The sequence below is a fragment of the Euprymna scolopes genome, chromosome 15, assembly GCF_053919585.1.
Source record: "Euprymna scolopes isolate OS-2025 chromosome 15, ASM5391958v1, whole genome shotgun sequence".
Classification (NCBI taxonomy): Eukaryota; Metazoa; Mollusca; class Cephalopoda; order Sepiida; family Sepiolidae; genus Euprymna; species Euprymna scolopes.
Genome location: NC_136496.1, coordinates 11,844,301 through 11,862,963, shown reverse-complemented (window position 1 = coordinate 11,862,963; position 18,663 = coordinate 11,844,301). Strand labels below are relative to the sequence as shown.

At 31.5% G+C, this 18,663-nt stretch overlaps 1 protein-coding gene across 4 annotated transcripts in view; it reads left to right on the top strand.

The window, feature by feature from the left end:
* Positions 1–18,663, top strand: part of LOC145293723 (serine incorporator 1-like) — a 107,210-nt gene that overhangs the window by 61,238 nt on the left and 27,309 nt on the right. The window contains exons 11-12 of one of the 4 annotated variants that reach the window (XM_080140168.1): positions 14,097–14,126; positions 16,950–16,976. The exons of 1 other annotated variant lie outside the window; for it this stretch is intronic. In XM_080140168.1, the coding sequence (XP_079996294.1) occupies positions 14,097–14,126; positions 16,950–16,976 (57 nt within the window). The remainder of the gene's footprint in view (positions 1–14,096; positions 14,127–16,949; positions 16,977–18,663) is intronic. 2 more of the 4 variants (XM_080140169.1, XM_080140170.1) reach the window with 2 other exon arrangements.

The window sequence follows — 18,663 nt, the reverse complement described above, 5'->3', positions numbered from 1 at the left end:
AATAAACTAAGATGAATGTACAAAATGTGTAACGATATTTTTCAATTTTGACGCCTTAAAAACTATTTTAACCAGCTAAAGACCCATAAAAGAACGGTCCGTAAAAAATGCAATCATTTGAGGCCCCTAACACTGTTAGTTTCAGAAGAGATACAGTTTGAATATATGGAGACAGTCATATAGTCTTTTCTATATTAGATAATAGTTTTAAATCGAACATAAAATGGAATAAAGAATTTTATAAAAATTGCAAATTTTCTAAAATAAAATAATGCTAATAACAATTATATACATATGCGAATTGTCCAATTGACTTGAAATGTGTAGCGGTGTGATGTTACTGTCTTGTTTTGAACCCCTGTGCAGCGTGAGATGAGAGATCGCTTGTAGCTCACTTGACTTCAGGCTCAGGATGTCGTATTTAGTAGATCAGACACCGCACTGTAAACTATTGAGACAAACCTATTGATCTACCCAATTCATCCTCGGCAGGGGACGACCATCCGTTCATCCATGACTTGCTTAGCAACAATAAGGAAGGTGGAGCAAAGATTCCTCCTGCCCCCAGGGCTGGTTGAAGTTGGTTGTATTATATCATACTACATTACGGTTGTAAATAGAATTTAATTATTTGACTTGTACTCAGACGCTGTATTGTTTATTCAGTTGTAAATAAATTCACTATAATTTAAACAAGGCTGATGGCCATCATCGCGTGCTCTCGTGTAATGAATGAATGCGTGAATGTAGGATTGACATGAAATTCTTAAAGATAAATTAAAATGACCGAAAAATTGGCTGAAATGACTTAAATAAATAAAAAGTAAATGACTTAGAATGACTTTAATGATGAATTGAATGACGTTAAGAATGACTTGAATGCTTAAAAAATAACTGGAATCATTCAAAAACAACTTGAATGATCTGGAGAATGACTTGAATGGCTTTGAGACTGACTGGTTATAAAGTGGGAGATCATTTTACATTAAATTAATACAGAAAAATGATCCCCCACTTTATATCACAAAGTTAGACATAAGTACAGCATGTAGTAAGGACAGATACTACACTTTAATCTTGGCCAAAAGGCTAAGAAAAGGGTCTTTATTTGCTGCCCCACCGAGCAAATTAGGCACAAGGTCGATTTTTAATGTGAGGAGTGAAGGGGGTAATGGGGACCAACTCCCCGGGGAGTAGGGGAGCTGGATAGTGACAATTGGTATGAAGAGTTGCCCCTACATTGATCAAGGTCTTATATGTGGGGTCGCCCCCACATATGGTCTTTGCTTTCAGTATCTGCCGGCCAGATACTACACTTTGATCTTGGCCAAAAGGCCAAGAAAAGCTTAAAAAGCTAAGAACAGCATCTATCAACAACAGACCTTTGATCTTAACCAAAATGGTCAAGCACCAGTGTTACGGACCGACGGAATGACTTAGTCGCTTGCACGTGACTAAAAATAATCTATAACTAAAAGAAACTTATGAAAAAACAACCATGCATCAAAAAAGAAAAATGTAGGATCAACCTTTTAAAACAGGATGTGAACATGAAGTCACAAAATACGCGATTAGAATCCGTTTTCACTCATCCAGGTGGATTGGTTGCTGATTTGGGAGGGGGGGCATTGTGCAACATTTGCTTCACAATTACATGCACAGGCATCCATACAGGAAGTATCCATTGTCTCTCAAGACTGAATAGAGGCCATGTATGGTATATAAGATAATGTATAATTTCTAGGAAAATGTACAGTGTATGAGTCGTACATTTGTATAAAGGTGGAAGTATCAAGGGTAGTTTTTAGTGAATTTCGGCCAGCGTGAATAAATGCAACGTCTGTTAGTGTGACATCCACCTGGGTCCTGTAGGAGGAAGTTTCTAATGAATTAAATTCATAGGCATTCTGCAGTTGTATGTATCTGTCGGAAGATTTTTTTCAGGGAGGTATAGCCATCCTCCCACATAAAGTGCCTGATATCTTCAAATTGACACCTATTTGGTATTCATCAGGCTCAATGTTGTTTAGGTGATCTAATGAAACCAGTGCATTAATGTTATGCTATATATTGTGAGTGTGCATTGTATGCAGTGTTTAGGCTGTCAAAAAAATGGTGCAATTCTTCTGAGTGTAAAAAAAGTTTCTGATTAGTGATAGGAAAATTCCAATATTTTTCCAGATTCCGATACAATTACCAAAATTCCTGCTTCAGATATAATTACCAAGTCTGTTCTAAATTCCTTGTTCCAATACAAAAAACACGCTTTATATTTGCATATTTTTGCAAATATAAAAATACATTTGTGGATGGGGGTGGGGTTGTCAACTATAGATTTTAGTTTTACTGCCAGTTAAAAATCAAATTATCACGAGTATCAGTAAATGAAAAAGTTTGTTTTTAAAAAAAAAATTGTTTTTTGATGATGGGCACAAATTTTTTGATTGCAATAGTCTAAAACATTCTGATTATTTGTCCAATATACGGCACAATCACGTAGACACACCGGTTTTTGCCAGATCATCAAAGGTAAGCAACAATGAGCCTAACCAGTACCAGATGAGTGACCATTAGGGGAAGACTAGCCTCTGTATGCACCGTACAGTCGTAGAAATTTCTAGGTTGCACGTTTAACTCTCGGGGGGGGGGGTCAAGACAGAAAGCAATAGGAAACTGCCGCCTTTACTTGTCTTTCTGAAATTACCATGGCTCTACAATTTGAAGAGCTGTGGGTGCGAATGCTATCAAAACAGCAGAGCCAATGCATGCAATTGTCCAAGGCCTAGTTGAGATATCGATTTTATTTCTGTATTAACAGATTTGGATATACTCCCTGCACATAGAACAGGTATTCAATGGAAGGGGATTTTGTCACCTTTCATCTTTTTAATTTAAAAAACAAATGAAAAAATTAGATTGATTATCGAAAATCGAAAAAATCATTTCTTTGAGAAAGATATTTGATACTACATGTCTGATGATTCTCCAAGAAAATCCTTTCTTAATATAATATATTACCATTGACACAAAAAACCCTTTAAAACACTTAAAATTACTTTTACTAAAACCTTTTTTTTTTTCAGAATTGGTAAGTGAAACTAACATGATTTATTTTAAGTTCGCCTTTTCATTTCTCATGGTGCTGGTTTCTCTCTCGAGCATTTCTCTCCTACCATTTATTTGGTGTTTGAGTTTAAAGAAACAAAAAGTTTTTATGGCTAGAATTTCTGAGGTTTCTTACCAAAGAAACACACCTTTACGTAAAAAAAAAAAAAAATTCTTAAAATTCAATTTCATACTTAAGCTGAGATTTTTCTGGATAATGCAAAATATTAGTTTGTGGAACAGGAAAACCAATAACCCACAGCAAATAAGTTTATTACTATTCCTATAAAAATAGTGTCCATTGTATTTTAAATATAAAACTGACCTGAATAAGATAAATTAATAAATACTAATAAATACTCAAAGTAATATTATGCTACATAGTTCAATACAAATAATCAAATAACACTGTAAAAGACAATCTTTAATTTATTCCTTCAGTTCAGCACTTATTCGCAGACAATGTTTTCTTTTTCCCCTGTTTCTTTTGAATATTCCCTTTTCGCCGATTTCTTTCTTTGAAGAATCACTGCATGTCCAAAATTACAAGTTCCTTTCTCATTACATTACAACAATCGGCATATATTATCATTATAATATTTAAAAAAAAAACGAGGCTATATCAATGGGAGATCACTCTCATATTCTTGTCTAGGATTACCAGATTTGTTTTTATAAATTTTGCAAATTTGGCCTTTTTGGAACAGTTTAGTCTTAAAAAATTGTATTTTGCCTTTTTGAAAGCGTAACATACAGACTAAGGAAGGAACAAGCAGATTATATAGATTAAAGCCAATTTTTTTTTCTAAATAAATTATTTGCATTAATGAAATGAATGTGCAAACTTTCAATCATATAAGGTCCTTCTCAAGCATTTCTTTTTGTTGCAGATATAATAATCTCTCAAGAATTAACGTCTGATCAGGTGTTGATCTCGAATAGTCTGATCTTTTTTTGTGGTTTACGTGACGCGGTTAATACAGGGTGGTCACTAGAAAACCAGGAAATTTGTCAAACAACGATTTATTTTTACAAAGAATAAGTTTTACAAAGACAAATGTTATATTATACTCAAAATGTTGTCCATACACTTCACTGCCGTGTCAAACAACGATTTATTTTTACAACACTCACACAGCACCAACCAAAAAATAGCATTCATGCATTTTATTCGTGATCTAAGCTGACCTTCAAATTTCCCACTTTTCTAGCGACCACCCTGTAGAATAATATTGGCACTTTTGAGATTTGAGGACGATACATGATCAACACCTTATTGGACTTCCATCCTTGATTGAAAAATGGTTAACAAAGAAAAAAAAATGATTGAGAAAGATCTTGTATTAATTGATTTCTTCGGACTATTGTTTTCATCTTGAGTGTTATTTGTGCAATGTTTCGGTCAATGTAGCTTTCGACCTTCGTCAGGCATACATTGATCGAAACGTTGCACAAATAACACATAAGATGAGAACAATAGTCCGATCAAAACAAGTAATACAAACAACCCTCATCTCTAAAATTCAGAACTGAGAAAGATCTTGTACGGCTAAGTTTGCTTATTCATCCTTTGCGTAAATAATTTATTTGAAAGAAAACAATATCGTTTTTGGCTTTGTTAAATTTCATAAAATATCTTTAATTTCAAATGGTATCTCATGTCTATTTAATTAAAAAAATTGCTATTTCAAATTTAAACATGACAAATGTTGGACAAGTAGAACCTTCTAGAAAGTTATCTAACATGTTATGTGAACTTAATCATGACCGATAGAAAAACAACAAAAAAAACTTAAGCATATCAAACTGATTTACTAACGGATTTCCTCTGAAAGAGATGTTCAGATATTGCTAAAAATTTGATTCCTTTCTTTTGGATTTTCCTTGCATTTTATTTTTGGCCCTTTGTCTAGTTATGAAGAGCATTTCCTTTCTATTTAAGAGAAAAAAAACAAACTTTCAGCACCATTTCTATTTGCCCATAACGCATATTTGACGTTACGTGAAGCTGACTCTATAAACAATAGAACACTTTTCTTTCTTTTCGTGCATTCCAATCATTACTTATTAGAAACAACATTTTTAAGTGGAAATTATTTAGTTTTTAAATTTTTATATTTTTAGTTTAATTTTATTTTTAGTTTATTGTAACTGCCTATTATTGTATGCTTGTAATTTATTACTAAAATATGACCCTTACAAGAAATGAATATAACAAGAAAGTGTATAGTATGAGATTTTATTTAGAATTCAATACGGGTGCCAGCATTTGTCATCAGCATCTCAAGCCACATGGGAACCACATCAACTGATTTCTCTTTTTTACTTATCAATGAACCAGGGAGTGAAAGTTATATGGTTTTCCTCTATTTTGTTTTCTTTAATTTTCACATTGTGTGAGTAATGTTCCTGACAGAGGGAAGAATTGCTATTTTCTTGGTCGAGTGTTTTGAGTGGGTTCATTATGTGGAGATTTTCAATCATTATTCAATCCTTTCATAGTATTGTTCATTATTCAACTGTTTCTCATTAACTCTTATCCATAAATGTGAAATAAATGTGATTAGTAAAAATTGTGAAATCGGTTGATGTGGTTCTCATGCGGCTTAAGAAGCTGGTGACAGATGCTGGCACCCATGTTTGCAATTATTTTACATATTCACTTCCCAAAAGAAAGATGCATTGTAAATTTAGTTTCCATATCAAAGCGGGAATCTGTATTTGTTCTGATATAGCATTTTAGATTTTTTTGGACTTAATGGAGAAATTTTTCTTGAGTCGAGCAATTTAATTTTTGTTTCAATCCAGAGTACCCCCGACCCCTACCAACCTTCTTGGGAGCTGGATTTTTCCTACATCAGAAACTGTCCTCATGTCTAACTGTGCTCTTTTGGGGTGGGGGTAGGGGGAGAGTAAATAGAGACTTTGCGAAAATTTTTGATGCTCTCAATTTTCCAATAAGAAAACATACACATATATATATATATATATATATATTTTTTTATCTATTTTTTTTTCTTTTTTTTTAAGTAAATATATTTTTTTCGGATTTTTAATAATTAAAATATTCTGGAATGAAGTTTATTTGAAAAATACTTTTTCTTGTTTACATTTTTTAAGGTGTATATGTATCTTCTATATTATTACGATTTTTTTTTTTTTTTTTTTATTGGAATCCTTTGAGATGAGTAATTTGTCTATTTATTTTCAGACTATTATCCTCGTCTTCATAGTTGCTGTTTGAAACAACACTATGAAGATGAGGATAACAGTTTTATTCCCTTTGAGGGCAAAGTTAGATCTCGGGTCAGTTTTTAAAGTAGGAAAAATCCAAAAGATAATAAAATGATATCAGTTCAGAAGGATTTCTCTTTCACTAACCAAGGACAGAAAAGCTATGGTGTAGTATCAGAACAGATACGACACTCTGCTCTAATCAAAAGGCTAAGCAATAAAACTAGGATGCCAATATGTTGTATAAAAAGCAATTCCATTTAATATGGACATAATTAGATGATGAAAATTCTTAGTTTTCTAAAAGACACAAATTTGCATGTTTTGAATAAAAAATTCCTGGCAGATGTCTTCACTGCTAACTGTTATTTTGTCGCATAACTTCACATGACACAAGTATTTGTAAACAAGCTTAAAAGACAAATAGCACTTAGTAGGTACAAGTCCATATCCCTACTCAACTCCATAAATACTAAAATAAAAAATCTTTATGGTGGACGTACCATTACAGGGGGGGAAAAAAAAAAAACAAAAAAAAAATCACATGAATTTATTGAATAGTTTTATTTTTTAAACAGCAAAATAAATTTTTGAGGCTAAACAACGGTTTCTTGATGCTCTTTTGCAAGATAAGGGAGATAATTTCAAATAATTCAAACTTTGAGACTTTGGAAAACCATTCTTTACACGGGGAAGGGGTGTATTGGAAAAAACTCAAATTTCGCTTAAAAATGATTTTCCTTATAAAAATAAAACTACTTTATCAATTTACATGATTTTTGGTGTATGATATTTTTATGTCATGGGTACATACATCATCATAATTCTTTTATTTTTGTTTTTTCTTGGAGAAGGGTTTTAGTTATAAACTAGCACCTCTCATGTTTAATATGCTTCAGATTTTGGTGTTGGGGTGTGTATGCTTATGCAGGTTTTCTGTTAATAAGTGACTTTGTATAAATCAATGTACGAGTTGTGTTAAGTTAAGATCAAAAAATTAAATTTGATTTTTTTTATTGATTTGAAATGTCAATGCCAGCCAGTGTCTAGTTCGTTCAGGTCAGAATGAATGGTCCTATTTTAGCCCTACTTTTCCAGATTTTGTTGCAGCAAATCATCCCATCTTACCAGTTAGTTATTCAGAAACCACTCTGTAATTATCTATATTCATCCATCTTTCAAAGAAATATGGCAAGTCCACCCCTTTTTTTTGACTTGTTGGCCAAACTGATAGTCTGCCACTCGCAGCTGCTGGTAAAAGACCAGTATTTCCAGTACATTCTAACCGTGCTCAGCGACTCGGTTGACTAATGCATCTGATTGGCAAAACTGATAGCCACCTAACATGCAATCTCGAATAAATTAAAATAGAATTTTAATCAACAGAATGGAAACTTAGGGAAAATTCTTCAACCCCCATGGACTCTACAGTGACAGAAAAATGCTGTTCATTGCTAGTAGTAAATGGCTACTTGGATGGTGACATCTGGTTGTAAGGATGATCCTGATAGTGATGTAGCAATTGAAGTTTTTGTATCTTCACATCTCCTAGTTACAGTAAGGTAACCAAATAAAACGCAAACAACATTCTTGTTTAACGGCTTGTTTTTTGTTTTCATATTTTGCCTTCTCCCTTCAGAAGTGAATGAAGATATAGCTTTAAAGTTAGCTCACAGGCCGCAGAGGCAGATCTTTCTCTTTTTGTCATGCTTCTTTTCAGACTTCTTGTCCATGACATAATATCTTGATACATATTTCTAGACTCTAACTTTTCTTCCAATGGAATTTTTTACTCTCTGCTTACTTTTAACCTTCCATAAAAAATACCATTTTGTTCATTATTTTCATCTATATATGATCTTGCTTACTTAACATGAGTATGTGTTCGTACAAGTCAGGGATACGTCCTCAGCTCTGTTAGTGCAGCTGTGACTTTATTGTTGTTGGACTGAGGTACGGTTCTATTTAATCGCAAGAGGTTCACTCTCTCGAGCATTAACTTCTCTTAGAACGTGTTACTTATTGTTAATCGTCTGCCAGGGAATGCCAATGGAACTGCTCAGGTATTTTTTGTAGGCCAGAGTATATTTATCTTGGTGCATTGGCTTTTCAAAACTACATCTGATCTTGACTAACTTCATGGAGAGAAGTTAGATAATATTGCTAGAGAATTTCATTTTTAGTCAAAGAGTATTTTTTTAAAACTTTTTAAATAGCTTTATGTCTCGTAACGCCAAAGATTGTGGTGAGCACGAATGTAAATATTCAAACCCAATTTTTGACTGGTGACTTCGGATAGGAATATCCATTTCACTCCTTATTTTTTTAATCTTTTATTTTATTTATTTATTTTATTTACTTTTTTTTTTTTTAGATATATAATATCTTGAATATTGCAACAAAAAATAAATCTGTCAACAATTTATAAAAACTAAACATTTCATGAATTCTCCACTTTTAATTAAAATGACTGTGCAGCGGATGACCATTTGTCAGCACTTCCATTTCAGGGATGGCCGATTTATGCAACTGCCCCCCCCTCCCCAATTTATGGTAAGAGAGAAAGAGAACCGTTTTAGCATTCTTACGCATGCACATCTTATTCTTTCCACCTCATCTTTGTTCCGATTGGGTTGAGGTTAGCTTCATCTCACTTTGGTCATTTGGATGCTTTTTAAAAAAATTTTTTTATTTTTATTTTTTTAATATTTTTTATTTCTCAATAGGCAGCTACCTTTTTACATATCACTTTGCAGTAATAACAACATCACCGGTTAAGAGCATTCCTCTTCACACATTTCCCCACCATTTATTTGACATGAACCAAACGATTGAAATGTTTTGATCAATTCATGTCTCTATGTACTATCTGTTATTGTTATATACAAACATGAAATATCAAATTCTCAGAATAGAAACAGAAATGATTTGTCTTGATTCAGCAACCATGACAGATCTTTCATATACATCCTTATAAACTAATTAAAAGTCTATCTTAAAACTTTATTGCAGTTTCACAGTTGGTTCTATCGTTGGAAGCCTAGTCTTATTCCAGTCTTTTTATAGTATATTTAAATACATGCAGACGTGTAGAACAAGAATATTCTGAAGATCGGATCTACCATGAAAGTGTTCGGATAAACTCCTTTCAATTGTTTGTGTATATAATCATTTTACAGTTAACATTAGTTTATAAAAACTTAACAGTAAGAGAAAATAGGTGTAAAGGGTTCAAAGCTTCTTTCTTAGAACTGCATGCCTGTGGAATTGTCTTCCGTTTTCCTGCTTTCCGGCTGACTACAATATGGTTGTGTTCAAGTCTAACGTAAATAAGTTCTTGATGAGCTGTTCCATCTAAGTTATCAAATTTACTGAATTTTCATTACTAATGATTACTATATTGTCCAATTTCTACTGTACACTCTTTAACCCTTATCCTTGAGTGGCCTCTTGGCCTTGATAATGTGATTCCTGTATAAAACAAAAAAAAAGGGGGGGTTACCCTCGCTGGATAATTTGATATGTCAAATTGAAAGTACTTGCAAATATGTAGTTTAGAAATTCGACTTTGGAAACTTAAAGTGGTTGAATAAATCTTAATGCTAATATTTATAGGACTATCTTAACAAGATAAAAGTGCTCAATATTTGAGATAGAGCGCCAGTATGCGAAGGATGTTAAAATTTTGTAAATTAGAATTTAAATATTTATTATTTGAAATGAGGTATACAGTTTAAATTTTTTTTTTTTCTTATTCTATTGAGCTTCTAAGAATGGCTCTTATCCTCAGAGGAAAAATAAGCCATTCTTTGAAACTTCATAGTATAAGGTAAAATTTCTTATTCGAAAAAAGGGATACAGATTAATAAATGTTGTAAATTCTAAATTGCAACATTTTAACTTTTTTTTTTTTTTATAATTATTGTATAGTTTTAGTTTTCTAGATGTAAATCCACTGAAACTTCTGTGTTTATTAAAGAGTACTCAATGGCTGAACAGAGCGTAATATTTATTTATATAAACATTATTGGCTACATATGTGCAGATATGTTTCTGCAGTATCTCTTTTAAGAGATATTGCATCTTCAAACGGGTGTATTAATTGAGATCAAACTCAAGAACCTCGAGTTTGATCTTTATGAATACACACTGGCCTTAAGACATGCTATAACCAAAAGCAGAAACATGTATGCACATATGTAGCCAATAATATTTGTATAAATAAACATATATATAATGGTGCAACATAATGCCCTTTTTAACTGTACTAACCTGTGGCAATACATTGTTTGAAAAAATAAAGAATAATCAAAAAAGACTTTTTATTACATTTAAACAAAAGGAGTTTTAATTTTTTTTAATTCATTTTATTTTAATATTTTTATTTTTTTAATTTTTTAAAAATATTTTCAATGTAGTTCATCAAATTATCAGGCATGAGTTAATCTTGATAATTATATTAGTATTTAATTATATGAAGTTTAGTATCTGCCCTATTTTTCTGTTACATGCCTTTTTAAATGTTGTAGGTAATCAAACACTATACAATCAACATATTCGGATAGCAAATATTTCGTCTTTATTAATGAAGACTTCATCAGAGTTTAAGTTTTGCAAAAATTAAAAAAAAAAAAAATAAATAAAAGCAACAGATGTGAGAAGGCCAAAAAGTTGGAAAGAAGGAAGGTCAACAAAAACAAATAGAAAACAAAGATACAGTAGGATATTTACTAAAACTAGACCCAATATGGCATTTGTGAAATTTTTGTTTCTGTTTTTCTGACTTCTTCCTTGTCTTCGAGTAGTTTTTGGCCTTGATAAGTGGCAACTCCTTAATAAAAACAAAGCAAAAAAAAAAAAAATCTGCTTTTTACTTATGTCTGCTGCCTTTTACGTCATATTCAGTTTGACATCTGTTTTCCATGCTGGCATGTGTTGGACGGCTTTGAGAAATTGACTTCCAAACTAACCAATTTCTGGCTGATGCTTTTTCTCTCTAATTCCTCCTCATCACTTCAGCTTCCCATGTTTTTTATGTCTTTCACTCCTGCGAATCAACCCTCAACTGTTTAATATCTACTAACCCCTACTGTGGCCATACCAACAAAGTCTCCTGCTCTGCACAAAGCTCTCCTTACTCACTAGATTTAATTTTCCTCAGAGCTCATCATATTGAACTCACATTACACATTTACCACATAATTCTCCTATTTCTCTTTAGCATATATCCTCAATATTTATTGGTTAATTCTGAATTTTTGAGATGAGATGTGAATGCTTGTGTTATTTTGATTAATTGGACTATTATTCTCATCTTGGGTATTATTAGCACAACGTTTCGGTCGCTGCAACTTTCTTTGGATGCTTCTTTATCTCTACTAAGGAAAAGAAGGTTGGCTCTGCGTTACAAGAATTCGAACTATAGGAAAGCCTTTTAAAAATATCTTAGTGACCCCTGAAGATTGAACCTTCTTTATGATCTACAGACCCACCTTCAACCCCACGGTTTGAATTCTTGTAATGCAGAGCCAGCTCTTTTTTCTCTAAGGAAAAAAGAAGCATGTTTTCAATACCCTAAGAAGGTCACAGGTTGCAGCGATCGAAACATTGTGCTAATAACACTCAAGATGAGAATAATAGTTTGATTAATTAACATAACACAAGCGTTTATTAGCTAAGATTTGCTTTCGCACAATGCCTTTCAGAAATTTAAATTTTGATGAAGTCTTTCGATTTAATAAAAATGAACTGTTAGCGATTTGCATTAGATGATTGTTTTTTTTGTTTTTTATCTTCTATAATGAAAATGGGATATGTGAAAGAAAAAAAAAAAAAAAAACTAGAACAGAAATGTTTTGAATGCACATGAAAATCCGTAAAAAAAAAACCCCAAAACATTTCCCTTTTTTATTAAAAAAAAAAACAAAAAAACTTTAAAATATTTGTAAAATCTGAAGAAGTTTTCACTTAAAATTTCTATTTATTTGCAAAGTTAGATACTGGGTTTGCTTTTAATATGAGGAAAATCTCCCCCCCCCTCCCATCCCAATAAAAAAGAGGATACTTGATACAAAACAGATGCTTCAATCTAGCAGGATCTCTCTGGTTACTGTAGATAGAATAGATACTACACTTTGATCTTAGCATATACTAAGATTTTTTTTTTTTTTTAATATTCTTGCATCTAATACCTTTTTTCATGATGCAAGGATTCCTTGCTATGGCATCAGCTATCCTCAGCTAGTTGAAATACCTGTCCCTAGATGGGTTCGCAATAATGAAACGCACTTAAATTGTTCAGCTTCAAAAAGTCATGCCACAAATTCTTAAATCAATCAAAAACATTGCAAACATGATTGAAGGTGTACATTTTGGAAAATGTTGTGTTAAGCACTTATTAAAATGAATATGAGGATTTTATGCTTTCTCTGGAACTTTTATAACTAAATTAATAACCCCCTCCCTCACTCCTTTTGCTTTGTCTTATGACAATCTGTATAATCAGTGTATTCATTCCATTAAATATCGAGTTTTTGAGTCTTGTAGAATAAAATAAGTTAACGAACCTGCAGACGTACATCCTGCATGATTGACTATCAATTTATGAAGTGTATTTTTTGAGGTTCTTTCATATGACTTTTTTCTTTTTTTTATTTTTAGGTTGAGATTAATATATAAACATTTATGTAAATGAAAAGTCTTTTCATTATTGTAAAATAAGTTGTCTTTATTAAAAAAAAAAAAAAATACTTAAAAAATAAATTGAAATTGTACAGAGTAATGGTTAAAATGTCACCTTTTTCTGCAATTCAATCATATTTGGGGCAAATTAACTTCTGTCTCTGCCTGACATGTCCACCAGATTTCCGACATGAATGTCCAACAGTCCTTGTTCTATTATTCAATGATAAGATGCTGCTGACTTCACTGGTCACCTTAGGTGTGATCTTGAATGGGTGTCTTCCTTACTGAGCCATATCACCCCCAGCTCCAGATTTTTATTTGTGAGTTTAAAGATAATGTCTATTGAAACAATTTCTGGATTATTTCTGAACTGACTAGGGCCCTCATGTCCAAAATAAGGACGATGTCAAGACAGGAGTGTCAGTTGATAATTTTGCATACTGTATCAAGTTGCGTTCATCATTGAAAGACTGTTGAATATTCTTGCCTGAAACTTGCATAGACTGAAGTTTATTTAAAAAAAATTTTTTTTTTTTGCAAGGAAGTCACCACTTATCAAGGCCTGGAGGCCACTAGGGGATAAGGGTTATTGTGTGTATAGTAATCAATGGAATAATATCGTAGTAATAGCTAGTAATGGAGATCTGATAGTGTCTTACTTAAGTGGGCGGTTCATCAGGAACTTGTTTATTTGTACCAAATATGATTGGATTTCAGAAAGCATTGTGAATTTACAAATGATTCCATGGGCAACCTTTGGAGGGAAGGGGCTCAGTGTGGATCCTTTCCAAATTATTTTGTGAGAAATTGATATTTCATGAAACCATATTTAAATATTTATTTTTTATAACTGTTTTGAAAAAAAAAATGAATGAAAAAAAAAAAACCTATTAAAAAAATGAATGAAAAACCCATTAAAAAAATGAATGGGAACCCCTTAAAAACAAAATAAAAAAAGTGTGATTGTCCTGTTTTTTTTTTTTTTTTCTTTCTGTATTTGTAATGTGACATTCTGATTCTCTATAGCCACGTCTAATGGTGAGCTTTTTTTTTTCTTACTTGCGGCCATTTAGCGACAGAGGCCATACTTCTTAATGACAATGGTATGTCCACTGTTCACTTTGTCTTTTCTCATTTTCTTGCTTGACCACAAAATCATTCATTAAATGAATATCATTTTTTATTTTTTTTTTTATCTCCATTTTTGTCCAGCTGATTTGTTACTGTTGCCTTTCTATTATTTTTTATTTATTTATTTTTTTTTGTTTTTGAATGTTTTTATTTTCTCTGCTGATGTCTTGAATGATTTGTATGTCTGCATTATGTCATGTTTGCACTTGTTCCCCTATCTCCCTCTCCCTCTCACCCCCTGACGATTTTTATTCTATGTAATATGTGTATTGTGTGTGATTATGGCATACTTAAGTATAGTGCAAATCTAAAAAAAAAAAAATGGAAATAACATAATTTAAAAATTTTTATTAAATTTCTAAATTTGGATTACGTTGGTTTTATTATTTATAAAATATTTTATCTAAATATTTTAAATATTTGAACGTGCATAAAGTATATCCATGGACACAGGTTTCTAAATATAACCTGTCGTCGGCATAGATCATTCAACAAAAATCGAACTCACAACTACACTATCAGCAGTCTAGCATCTTATCAAAGAGCCACGACAACCTCTAACCTTCTGCTTCATTTTTAAAAACTTGTATCTAATAGTCAAACCAGGGAGCATATATATAATTTTAAATCGAACCCTTTGATTTATGGGGGTAGAGTGTTATCACTTGATTGTGTAGAAGTTAGTGCTGGGACTATTAATTGGAAATCGAAAAAATCTTAACTTTTTGGGGTATTGGAAAAAAAAAATCCTATTTTCTGATGCCAAAAATGATTTCTTTAATGAACTTTTTATTTGATTTTGTTTAAAACCAATTCTTCCACTGTTGATGGTAATGATTATATAATAAATAGTTATTGATTTTAACTATCAATAAAACTAAAACTGATAAATCATCCTCCATAAATGTGTTTTTATTTTTGATAAAATATCTGCACATTTAACGTGTATTTTTATGGTAATCGGGAGGGGGGGGAACAATTTCATAGTGAAATATTTAGAGATTTATAAAGAATTGGAATCGGTAATTGTATTGGAATCGGGGGGGGGGGGAATATTGGAATCGTCCCATCACTAGTAAAAGTATTAATTTAAATTAAAAAACAAAAAAAACAAAAAAAAAACAGAAATGCAACAAACAGAAAGTAATTTGAATAGGATAGCAAAAATAGTGACAAAACATCTTGCCATATTGGATATTTTTTTTAAAATATGGCCAATGTAAATAAATTGTGTGAGACAGGAGGGAAACAAAGTTATTTGTATTATGCAAGGAAAATAACCCACTACCTTAATTTAAAAAAAAAAGAAGAAAAAGAAAAGGTGAGGGGGGTATTTTCATTGCTATATAAGACAAACAATTATTTCCCTTTAGACTTGGTATTTATTTACATTGGCCATATTAATATAATGTAACAAGATGTTTTTTTAACTATAATTTAGTAATTTTTTTCTCCAACAAAAAACGTAATAGTTTCTATTAATTTATTTATTGCGGACTATTATTCTCATCTTTCTTAGATGTTGTTTCACGGCGCTTTGGCCAACTATACCTCTGGCCTTCATCAATCAGGTGGTAACCACGATGGATAGGAACTCTGAATCTCCTGACTGAATGCACTGCCATCCGTAGTTGTTGTCGTCTCCCCACATTTTTGGCCAAGTAAACCTCTGGTCGACTTTGTGTAAGATTGAAACCACTATCTTCAGATAATTCTCACCTTGAACCGTAGAGATTCAACATCTCTATCAACTGCGCCACAGACCCTTAAGTGTCATGAAACATCTTAGAAAGATGAGAATAATAGTCCGCAATAAATAAATTAATATCAATAATACACATCTCAATAATGAATTTCAATAAAAATAATATACGTAATAGTTTCTATATAAATTATTTTTAAATGATATTATACAGCATTTTTTATTCATTTCTTTTTTTTTTCTTTTTTTTTTTTTAAAGATTCCTCTAAAATTGATAACCATTTAAATCCTCATTCATTTCTCATTGTTAAAAAATATTTGGTTCTTGTCCAAAATTTCCCCTATATTAAGAAAAATCTGCATGATGTACATAGTTGTGACGAAGCGAAAATATTGTATTACAAAAATCACGTGAATTGATAAGGGAGTTTATTTTTTTTTTTTTTTTAAGAAAATCAAATTTTACAATCAAAGAGTGTTAGACATGTTCGCCATTTTGAAAAACAATCTAAGAGAAAAAAGGGAGATAACTCAATATTTTCAAACTTGAAAGATTTATGTTATAATGTCTATGAATTCTCATTAATCGTTTCAATATCATTTCCTTTATAAAAATAAAACTACTTGATTAATTTACGTGATTTTTGGAATATGTTTTCATTTCATTAGAGCTACATACATCAATACAGATTTTTGTTTTATTTTTAATACTGTGGAAATTCTTGACAAGTACTAAATCTTTTTATTTTACATCGGTTAAGCTAAGCTCAAATACTGATCTTGGTAATCATAGTAATATATAAAATTATAACTTTAATAAATATTTTATTTATAAAAACTACTTTAGTTTTTGGTCATGCTAAGAACAATTATGTTTAACCAGGTGTCATTATTTCCTATTTTTTTTCTCCATTTGTGCCATTTTAAACTGTGCCATTATTATCACGCATGCATATGTGTACACCTATTAATTTTTTTCTCTACTAATTGATGCCATTCTCTTGAGCGAACAGGCAAAAAGGAAAATTTAAAAAAAAAAAAAAAAAAAAAAAATTTTATGGATAAATATTTCTGGTATTTTTAATATTTCCAGAACGACTTGAAGGAAGTTTTTATGGAGGTAAATTCATGTTCACAATCTTATCTTTATTTATAGTCTACATGAACCCCTGGGTGAGGGAGGGAGAGAGAGAAAGATAGTTTCTATTAACAAAACAATTACATCTTTTAGATCGATTGTTCTGTGCTTTTTGAAGCTTGGCACAAAATTCTGTATTCGCTATTCTACCTTAAAACACACACACACACACACACATACTAGCAGGCCACCTGGTGTTGCCCAGTTATAAAATATGTATAAATATTATATTTTAATTAATACAGAAACGGAGACATGTGCATGCGATTGTTTTTTTTTCTAAACAGTTCACTTCTTGTAAGTAAAAAAAAAAAATACTTGTGATTGAAACCAAAACCTAAAGACAGTGAATCAAGTACAATAACCATTAAACCAGCTTGACACGTTCAAACCTACTTATTAACATAAGTAATGTCATATTTCACAAATGCGCACACGCAGTTGTGAAACAGTTGACAAACAGATAAGTCTGGTGACCCCCCCCCCCCAAGTACCAATTTTTCAATTTCGCTTCCTTAGCAGCCTGTTTTTTTTTTTTTATGAAACCCAGTTCAAAAGTTTTCCACATGTTTGAATACCGTATATACCAAATTTCAAGTCTGTAGATAAAAAAAATTGAGTATATAGGTTGAGAATTGTCCTCACACACACACGTTATCACTTTTATAGATATATAGACTCACGGGACTGAAAATAGGGAAAAAGAATCGAAACAAATGCTATACCCATAAAAATAGAAAAAACTAAAAGGAAATATGCAGATTTAAGATTAGTGCATTGATTAAAAATAATTTCTTCCAAATTTACAAGTTATTTGTGCAAATGAATCCTGATTTTGTAACTTGTGTACAGAATATGATGCGGCGCTGCCATGGCTTTAAAAAAGGAAATAAAAAAAAAAAACAACCTAATTATAAGTGAATTGTCTACAAGAGAATTAATCATAGATGGTGACTTTTTATCGTTTGCTTGTTGTGTTAAATGTGTACGTATTTTCTCAAGTGTAAAAATGCACTTGTGGGCAACGACCTATAGATTATAGCTTTACTGGTAGTTTAAAATCAATAAATATTTATTTAATATTAATACCAGCAATGGAAAATTTTGTTTTAAACAAATAAAAAAGGATAATTAAAAGAATCGTTTTGGCATCGGAAAATATGCTTAACCGCAAAAGTTCTGATTTTTCCGATTCCGATTAGAAATCTACAATCGTTTCTGCAATCCAACCATATTTAGGAGATAAGATTCATGCTATGCCTGACTTGCCCAATAAGTTTCAGATGGTAAAAGAAAACCAAGATTGAACCTCCAGAAAGGACAAAAAAAGAAAAGGCTTCAATATTTTAAAATTAATTCCATTAGGAAACAATTCTACTTTAAAGATATAATTGGCCAAAATATAAACTTGTTGACAGTTTCAGATCGCCACTTCAGTAAGTGTACTTAAACAGTGTGTGCAATTTCTGAAGAGTTTGTCATTTGATGGTTTATGTTATAAAACTTTGAAACAGTCAATAAAAAAAGTTTTTGGGGCAACTTTTTACTTATGAAACTTCATTTAAATAACATTTTAAATTTATAAACTTGTATATTAAGCTCTATCACATTTAATATTGAGCTTCCACTCTTCGCCACATTTGTTTGGATAGCTTTAAATGAGATTTTC